The sequence below is a fragment of the Vollenhovia emeryi genome, unplaced genomic scaffold (assembly GCF_000949405.1).
Source record: "Vollenhovia emeryi isolate VEMERY1.0 unplaced genomic scaffold, V.emery_V1.0 DF939182.1, whole genome shotgun sequence".
NCBI lineage: Eukaryota > Metazoa > Arthropoda > Insecta > Hymenoptera > Formicidae > Vollenhovia > Vollenhovia emeryi.
The window spans coordinates 691,198-701,619 of record NW_011967184.1 but is presented as its reverse complement, the minus strand read 5'-3'; the positions used below and the strand labels follow the sequence as shown (position 1 = coordinate 701,619).

Sequence of the window (10,422 nt, the reverse complement as noted above, 5' to 3'; positions counted from 1 at the left end):
TTGACGAATTTGACGGACCATTGGATTTTTTTGCTTGGGGTACTATTAAACAAAAATCCTACGAAAAACCGGTTAATGACATTAATTCTTTACAAGGAAGAATTATTCAAGCATGTGAAACAATTACAGCCGCTCTGCCACTGGTACCGTCAAAGACAGATGTCAAGCCTGTCTCAATGTTCAAGGCCGTCACTTTGAACAAAATTTATAATTAAGTAAAAATTTTCATATTTTTTAATAATAAATTATTTGAAGCACACTATTAAATTATTTATTATAACCCGATAACAATTTCACAAAATTTTATGATGAAAAAATGTTTAGATGTCAATATCTCTTAAACAAAGCGTTTACGGACATGTCTCCAGAGGAAAGTTTTTTCTTGTTTTGAGGTCCTAAGTTCATATTTTAAGTTAGGACACTTTACCCTGAAACACCCTGTATATATACCTGATATTTACGCTCCAATTGTGTTTGTATTGGAACGTTCTATTTCCGGTGAATCCATGGAAACGCTTATATCACGACGTTTGACCAACGTTCGGTCAGCTCAAAAGCGATTACGTTCCTCAATAGGAAGCGCCTATTCAGATGGGCAACGATCAAGAACGCGCGTCCCGCCGCACTTAATCATTTACAGTTTCTCGTCGAAGAATCGATTCGCCGACTCGTGTAACCATTTAAATGCGCGTTCTGACCGGTAAACGGACCGGAGTCAAATTATTCGACCGATTTGCAGCCGATTGATTCGTGCACCGTCGAGATAATGGGTCGACTCGATCTCAATGCAGCCACGATTAACTTTAAACCACCGCGCTCGATGAGAGAGAATTTCGCCAAATTCTCAATTGCATCTAGACACCAGATTATAAATTCAGGAGAATTGATTTTACCTTTGCATTGCGCGATATTTTATATAAGTAACAAGTTTTATACACACCGAGAGTCGTTAATTTGTCACTTTAATTGCTTCACAGCGCAATCACACATCTCTTGAAATCGTCGAACCAATATTTCTTTGCCGTGGCCTCTGCTCTTCTCATTTTTTAGATATATTTATTAAATATTGCATTTAAGTGTCAGAATCCACGAAATGATATTATTTCTTTGTACTATTTTATTTACTCGCCAAGCGACATAAAATATGAACTCGATTGCCACTTTTTACAGTTATGTTGCTTACCTGATTGATTTTATATGTCGCCGGGAAAATTATTTGTCGATGTAATCAATTAATTAACCGTAATTATCCAATATCATGGTGCAATTCAGGAATAATAAGTTTTGATTACTCCCAGTGAGTAATTCGATAAGGCGTGTCACGCGAATTATTCCGAGGTCGCAATTTGCGTTATCCTTCGCCTTATATTACCATTCCATTTGAAGTGAATATTTGCATAGAAATCTCCAAAATTCTCATATAAAATTCCAATTGTATTTTATGGCAGTCCGCCAAATTAAAATTTTTCATGTAAATAATTTTTATTGAAAGTAATTATTTAGAGTACACGCTTTTGGAAGTCCAAAAACACGTGGACAGAAATCACGTGTATCTGTCGAGTAATAGAGGAAAGTCCTTTGTTATGAGATAGGACTCTAATACAAGACAGCAGGTTTTCAACGTCCAAATTCAGTCACAAATCTGTTTTCGCTACGATTATACGATCCAATAATGAATTTTCCACCAAACAGATTTCACTCCAAGGGCAATAAATTCATGGTGGAATCACTAGATGACGCCTATTTTAATTTAACTCGACTATTTCATGTTAGGAGCCTACCTCATGATAGGGGACTTTCCTCTATCTGATACATGCGTTGGATGTTCTTGCTGTAATTTCAACAATTGTAAAGACGGGACAATTTGTGCGAGGCATTCCGCGCTCAGAAAAGCGCGAGGAGATCTATTCGACTCGGTTGAGCTTCACCGCGATCGGGATTTCTTCGGCGCCGCCGATTCGTTCCGGCTGGACGAGCCGCAGGAACGAAGGGACAAAAATAAAAAGCTCGTAACGAGCCTCGCTACGCGGGGCCCGGGGGTGAGAGGAGACGCGGCGTCGTCGTTCCCGAACAAGAAACTCGATTGAAAAGTTTCCGCTCGTCTCGCGACTAAAGATAGTTTTCCACACGGCGCGTCCTCGCAGCTGCCGGTGGACGGTTCGTGTCCGAAGCGAGAACATTTTCGGGGCGAGTCTCTCACGGAGATTCTCGTCAAGATAAAAGCGTGCTATTTCCGACGGCAGTCACACGACCGCTGGTGTAAATGAGGTACGGGCGAAATCGACGATTAGCGTCGTCGGGAACGCCACGTGCGCGCTGCGTCTCGCGATCGTCCAACGGGTCTGACTTCCTTCCGCTAGTTTCACTTGCTTTGCGGATACCTGCCGTCCGAATAGATGAACTACTACCGTCGCGTCCGCACCGCGAATCACTACGATTCGGCTTTAACTCTTAGACGTGTCGTTGAATACGTAATTGAGATAAAAGATAGGAATAGGGTGATAATAACGGCGAAATTAAAATCATTCACTATCTATAGTTATCTCTCTGGCGATTTAAAGAAATTCGACGCAGATCGTTTGTTGAAACGCTCAAGGATCAGCATGATAAATATAATTATTCTCTCTGCTCTCTCTCCGAGGAGGAATAAGAAGTGCACACGCAGAGATTCAATTCCGACTTGAAATTGACAAAGAAAGGAGATTCCGTTGTCTACGTGCACCCTTGAAACTTAATTCGTTGAGATGAGTTTAATCTCCGATGTTAAATATCCTCGCAATTAAATCTCCTTTCAAATATTTGCTAAGAAAAGGTCGATTCAAAAAGTCGAAGAATCTGTCATTAAAAAGATATTGACATAAGACGAGATTAAATTGCAACAGATATATATACATTTACATCAAACTGAGAAACTCTTTTAAAGATAATTAATAACGCGCAAACATTTAATCGACAAGTAGCAAAAATTTTTCGGAATTAAGCGAAACGGAAACTAACAATCAACTTTCCTCGATACTGCAATTTTTACTCACTTTGCAGTTAAAGTTACCCCTCCCCGTAATCTAAGTTTGTCCCGCCCCATAATTTGATGTAGACAATAAAAACTTTAACGCAAAGTGCTCCCGTTTCTAATAATTTTTCTTGTATAATTCGTTATTGAATTTATGCGTCGCTTAAACTCATTAAATTTGTCTCGTACGTACGTGAAATTAATCTCACGCGTGGCTACTCCATGCGCGTTCACGTAAACTCCATTTTTTTTTAACACCGCTGTATTTCCTGATAAACGCCGATAAACGCTCATCATACGATCGACGAGGCGCTCAGTTGGGAATGCGTCCATTCACGTCGCGACTATCGATCCGCAATTTTCGACCCGCTGTCCGATGGATCGCGCCGTATATTGTCACTGCACGAGGTTTCGAATTTTACGTCAAGTCGCGTGCGAAACGAGCCAGGCCATGGACGAGGGGGCGAGCGGGCTTACGCGAGCGACCGCGGGACAGGGAAAACGAGGTGTTGGAAAGAGAGAGGAGAGAGAGAGAGAGAGAGAGAGAGAGAGAGAGAGAGAGAGAGAGAGAGAGAGAGAAAGCGAGCGAAAGAGAATGAGAGGGATAAAGAGAAGAGATGAGCGAGCGAGCGAGAGAGAGGGACGAATGATGTCGAGAGGGAAGGAGACCCTTTGGTCACGATGGTGCGCGTCGGCCCTACGACCCTCTGGCAACCACCCCTTCTCGTATGCCACCATCCAACGCGACCCTCCCTCTTGTACCCGGTGTGCGCCCTCCACCTCCTCGCCCTGGTTTCCTTTCTCTCTCGCTCCCTCTCTCTCTTTCCCTCCTAGCACGATGTAAGCCCGCTCCGTCGATCAATATTACTCTCTTCGAGCGCACCACGGCTCGTCTGAGCGCCAACCGAGCGCTATCATATTAAGTTCCGAGCACTTTGCTCCGAGCACTTGGAGGAGCTTCGGCACATCGCGAAAGTTTTCTCGCGCGAATACGCCGAGAGCGCGCGATATTATCTGTATCTCTCCCTCGTGGCGGAGGTCGCATCGCCATTTTTACGGTCGTGCGGGCCTCCGTCTATTTTCTTCGTCGTGCGGAGCGAATGCAAATTTTTACTTATGCTCGATAAATTGTACGTCACCGGATGCCTGCGTCTCCCGTCGTTAGATATCGTCGTAACTTTGCCTCCCGTGATATACACCCTCGATGAAAATTAACGCGAGCTTTCGGCTCGAATTTCGACGGTTTCGCTGCCAATTTACGCGAAATCTGGGAAAAATGTTTTATTAGACGCGAACCTCAATTTTCTAGTTATATCTCGTACAGCGAAAAGTAAGATATTATTTTTGAATGACCTTTAAGTGACGCGAATCAAGAAATGCAACTTACTTAAATGCATTACATATTGCCTTTGGGCTTTCTTCGAAATTGTTTCGCCGAGCGACAGAGTTTACAGCCTGCATGCATCGCGACGCAAAGTTACACTCCCTCTTTCTAGTCGAATAAATCTAAACCCATCTTACGGCAAGTGTTTCCCCCCTCAATTTTCGTTCGCGTTGGCGCGCGAGAAGCATCGTGTTCTACGAGTGTTTTGTCGCGAAAGCTCGCAAGCATTCTAGCAAGTTTTCCTTGCAATTTTATCCGCCGGAATACAAGAGAAAGCCCGGAAACAATGCTATCGACGCACATATAACGGATGCACTTAAAAGTTTACCTGGGGACCACGACCGGTACGTTCCAACTCCTGTCGCACCTTTCCCGCAGGGACTGATCCGCACAATCGAACCGGCGGATATCCACACACATTTACACATCACATACGCGCATATACATACGTTCCTGAATGACGCACAAGATGCAATATAATTGAAAATTAATAAGAAAAATAAGAATGAAAAATAGATAAGCATTTAATGGAAATGGTGAGAGCTAAAATTAATTGTTTACTCATGTCCCTTTATTTTCAAGATTAAAGGACATAAGCATTTTAAAATCATCAACCTAGACTCGCTGTACGTGTCAGGTTGATGAAAACAAATTTAGAGATATAACTGAAACGTATGGATGGTCCAATACTCTTGCTTTTCTTTCTCTTTTTTTTTCATTTTTATTTTTAACAATTTTCTGAATAATTTTGTTGAATGGCACGAATAAACCGTGACACGGTGTATTTTTTTTTTTACGTTTTCAGAAAAGTTTTAACGCGTTGCAATTCGACTCGGTGTCAAGAATTAATTATGTTTTGTCGTTAACATTGTTAGCGAAAAGAATAGTGTATATTCAAGTCTGTGGGAAGATAGACTGTCATTTAAAATGCTGCAGTTTTATGAAATAAAATACGACATTTCACCACGATTTGTTCACGTCAAAATAATTAGGCATTGCAGCGTGAATCACAAATATTTCCGCGTTTACGAGACGTTCGTAAATTCGCGTACGTCACGATTGCTCTCCGCGCTGGCTCGACGAAACGTTTTATCGACTATAAAGTGCCAAAATCTCGGTCGCGATGCGATACCAAAATTCACGTCTAATGAAATCGCGAAGCGAGAGAGGGACAGATGTGATCGTAAAAATTCTCCGTCGCGAGCGGACGCTCCGAAATTATATGTCGGACCGCTGAAAACGATACTCGTGGTTTGAATACGCGAACTCGAGGGGTCGCGACCCGGCCGTAAAAATTCGCGACACGGCGACCCGCCGTCGTAGAAATGGCACTTAATCCGCGTCGCCGCGCCCGGAGTATCGACGTTTCGGAAAGAGCTCTCGACTCCAGACTTTTCGCCAAGTACAAACTTATGAACGAGAAATAGCGACGTTTAATTCAAACCGCATTTCCCACGAATCCCGCTCGAATGGTGCAAATACTTTTCGCTGTGGCACCCACTGTGTTTCTCGTCAAGAAGTTTTAATTCTTTTACAAGCCATATGTTATATTTTGTAAACTTATTACAATGCATAATAGATTGATACGTCATTATTTTATTGAACGCGCTCCAGTAAGTAGGTACTCTATGATCGCATACATATATTAACCCTTTGAAGCACGGTGGTAACCTATACGTTATCACCTCAACTTCTTTATTTTTTGGCCATTTAATTTCTAATTGACGCATTTAGGTCGGGTTTTGTTCATTTTTTGGGTATCTTAGCGATAAAAGAACATAAAAAAGTTGAGTAGTCTTGAATATTTATTGTAAAAGTTTTATGAAAAAACAGCAATTTTTTCGGAAAAATTTATTAATGACCAAGTTTTTTAAGATTATTTCTTGAAAACTTTGTTCAAAGGGGTTTTCGTGGTCGCTCATTACGAATCTGATATCAGATTTTTAAAATTCACAATGGCCGACCTTAAATAGCAGATGCAAAGTGCGTGAATTTTTTAAGTTTTCAAGTTTTTCAGCACTTTCGTTTGATTACGGTATTTAGGGACTCGCCACGTCCGCGTCGTTAGCTCTGGGCAGTGTCAAGAATGAGTAAATTCTAAGAAATGATGAAATTTCAATTTTGCATCCGCCATTTTGCGCGCGCTATTTTGTATATTCTATAAGAATTTTCAATTGAAATTTAGATTCCATGAGGCCCAATAATATCTAAATAATGTTTCTTAGCATAGTTGAATTACAGTTGAATGATTTTATTCCTTTAAGTTTTGAATATCAGATTTTGAAAATCTGATAACGGATTCGTAATCAGCGACCCCAACAACCCTTGTATACAAAGTTTCACAATCAATGGTTCAATAGAAAAATATATACTTCAAAGGGTTAATATGGCTGAATAGTTCATCTCCCATATCAAAATATTAAATAGTTATTAAATTTATAGCTGTAAAAGGGGAAAGATCAATTGAACCATCGCATTTTCGATCCTTCATTATTCGTTAATCGTTTGTCAAATTCTTGGGAGTTTATTTGGGTCATTGGTTCAAAGTGAAATTTTAAATAGAACAGCTCGCGCGCGCTTAGTCGTTCGTTCTGTGCAAAAATTGAAGCGCGCGAAGACAATTATCTATTTTCGCGGACAGACGGTGGATGTTCGTGCTGGCGTGGTGCACGCGTCGCGATAAGATCGATTCTCGCCACGGTATCGTAAACCAATCCCCAAGTAGGAAGCGAAGGCGCGCCTCGCGCAAGTAACGCGCGAGACACATGCGTCCCTAATGCATTAGGACAACTTTTCCTTCCCCGCGAATATGGGCGCAAGCCCACTTTTCCGGGTGGCGCGCGAAGTCGCGGATGCAGTTTTCAGGACGCGAGGACGCGGCGTCGGGAATGTTGCAGGCGCAAGTCGTAAAGAGTAAATTTTACAGGAGGGCGAAAGGGAGAGAAAAAAAAAGTAGAGAAAGGATCTCTCGCACGGCCGATTCTCCCCGTTTCCGAAAGGGATTCTGCGAAATCCTTTCTTCTCCCTGCGGCCTCCCCTGACGGACGGAAATAATGCTCGGTCGTACCGTCTACCCGATTACGGAAGAAACAACTTTGTAAAAAATTGACTTAACGAAACTTTTCCATTCGAATAATTCATTCGCGAGTTACCCGCTCATTGGGAGAAACGACTATAACGTTTCATTCGTGTCTAAAGAAGCTAAAAGAGTTTAGCTCTTGGTTTGCCTCGATGGGAACGCAGCTCGGTTTTATTATAACCAGCGCGAGCTAAATCCGATATCGCTCTTATTGTTAGTGCTCTACATACGTACACGAATGCGGGAAACGATGGAATTCGAGGATTCGAGAAAGACATGATTTGTGGCGCGCCGATAACGTCGAGCAATCTGATACGACGTGTCGTACGACTTGCCCATAAACCGTATTTTTAGCATACGTTGATGCCGAAAAGCGAGCGAACCGGCAGCGGGAATATCTCTTGACCCTTGTCTCTTCTCTCTCTCTCTCTCTCGCGCGCGCGCGCGCGCGCGCGAAACCACGCCGATAATCCGTGACGCGAATTCTCGTCCGATTTTACGGCACGAGACAATTTTATTGTGCGACGCGCGTTGTCCGCGCGGTTATCGAGAGCAATGATAAATTTTCAGATACCATCTCGAATTCTTGCCTCGACATCGAGAGGCGAACGACACCGACAGATGGGGATATACTAGCGATGTCCCGCGGGGATATATTCCGCTTTTGTGCCGCGGCCATTTTAAAGGAGCTGATGAAATACGGCTCCTTTAAAATCGGAGCCGGCTTATGGTCCATAATACTCTCGGATCGGCTTAAACTCGTAAGACATGTGGTATTTACGGCACTAATTTCATTGTTAAATAAAAACAGCAAGTTTATATCGGAGAGTAATCCGTCACGTAATTGTGAGATAACATCGGTAAGTGAGGCTGGAGTTAAATTAAAGCGTCGAACCGATCTTAACTTAAACACTGTACGGTCCGGTTTTTCATTTTTCTGGTCAAATGTCAGCCAGAGGTTAGTCGATTACTTGTCTCTTTTTAGATAACAATATATAGAAAAAGATAGTTAGTCGACTAACCACTAGGGGCCTGAATATTCTTGCGGATAAGTTTACACCGCAGACAAGTTGCTCTCTGTTTGCATTTTCCCCACATTTTCCATTTTTACAATTTATCGACAATTGCAGCGTCATATTCGTGCAATGCCTCGATCTGCTCCAACGTTTTCTAACATTTATCGTTTAACACGATACAGCGCCCGTAATTGCGTCAATTTATTATAATTTACTACTTAATTTACATTACGCTGCAGAATGATTAATTAAGTGTAAATTAATTAAACCGACGCCGCGCGCGATTGGCAAAGAAACATTCACTGAATCGATACTATCGGGGACTTTGACACGCAGAGGTCCACGGTTGTAGCCTTAGAACGGCGATAAACATCTTCACGCATGTCTAGAACATCAGCACAGTTCGAAAACACTCGTGCGCGACGCACGAGACCGAACGTCGGACCCGCGGGACATTCATGAAGATTGAAGAAGATCGACACGCTTTATCGAGAATCTCGTGCAAGTGCGAAAGCGTTGGAGCCACGTAGGTTGGCGCGCCGTCTCCCTCGTCCAACGCTTACGATCCCTCCCTCGAGTTGCATCGATAAGAGGTGCACGAGGTGCGTACTCACAGTTGTCATTCTTGCCATCGACGTGGCCGGCACGCTGGCACAGCACGAGCGCCAGGAGCAGGAGGGCTCGAGTGCCCCCCGCTAGGCACATCCCTGCAGCGGCCTTATCGTTATCGGCACGCGCACATCGTCCACACCACCCCCGTGCGAAAGGCACAGATAGGGTCGTCGTCGTCGTCTCCTGCCCCCTTCGCACGCACGCACGCACGCCCGCACGCACGCACGCACGTACCACCGCGTGACGAACACCACGACGAAGCAACCGCACCCCGCGACGTGTCCCGCGCGACTGAGCGCCTCCGCTCGGTGCGATTTTACGCGCGAACCACCCCCACACACGTCGTTCCCCGTCGTCGACGTAATCGTCGTAGCCCGTCGCCGTCGTCGTCGTCGACGTCGACGTTGAGGCGAAAGAGAGAAACGGAGAGAAGGAGAGAGAGAGCCCGCGCGTGCGCCCTGCGATTTTCGAGAAGGGTGTGGATGTGGACTGGGGGTTGAAAGGACGTACTACGCCGACACCCACGCTCATTGTTGAGGCGAGTTAATGAGGACGAGCGTAACCGGCTTTTCGACCGGATTACGCTGCATCGCGACGCGGAGCGGCGCGGACGCGGACGCGCGGCAACGTATCGCGGGACACGCCGGCCGGAAAATGCGGAGGAAAGTGGCGATGACGATTGGCTCGGGGAACGAGAGAGAATCCCAAATGAGGTCGTTTGACTCGGCGTCGTTTATTCTGAGGAACGTAATCAGATACGCGCTTGCAGATCGAAGTATTAAGTGCTCGCGCGTCTTTTTTTTCCACTAAACATTTCACTCGACGAATAATTGATACTCGATCGAGGCGAAAGATGAGAAGACGCTTTATACGTCAAATATAGATGTAGTAATATAAACGTGTGATTGCATCTAAGTCGAACTGTGAGAATCGAAGAAGTTATTTAAAAATAATTGAATGCACAAAGCGACTCTCGATGATGAAATGAACAAATGAAGAGAGAACTTTGAGAGTTCAACGCGGTTGACAGTGAATAAATGAACGTTCGGTCTTTGCTAACTAATGCGATACATAATTATAAATCGTACGTTTCGGCTCTGCTTTTTACTTGTGACTTGTTAATTAATTAAAAATGTACAGTTTCGAAATATTTTATTAATCGCGTTTTAAACATGCTGCATAAATTGTAACCGCATCCTGAGACGCCAAGTCTCGAGTTCACGTGGGAAAATGGGGCACCGACGAATGCCGACGAATAACTTTAAGTTCAACTTCGACGCGTGTTATCCCGGCGTTCTAAATATCGTCGCGCAACCATAAC

The 10,422-nt window shown here is 43.9% G+C and overlaps 1 protein-coding gene across 1 annotated transcript in view; it reads right to left on the bottom strand.

The window, feature by feature from the left end:
- The window catches only part of LOC105562918, an 86,766-nt gene extending 77,375 nt beyond the window's left edge, over window positions 1-9,391 (bottom strand). The window contains exon 1 of the mRNA XM_012014092.1: window positions 9,104-9,391. Within this exon, the coding sequence (XP_011869482.1) occupies window positions 9,104-9,194 (91 nt within the window). The 5' untranslated portion in view covers window positions 9,195-9,391. The remainder of the gene's footprint in view (window positions 1-9,103) is intronic.
- Window positions 9,392-10,422: the final 1,031 nt, after the last annotated feature.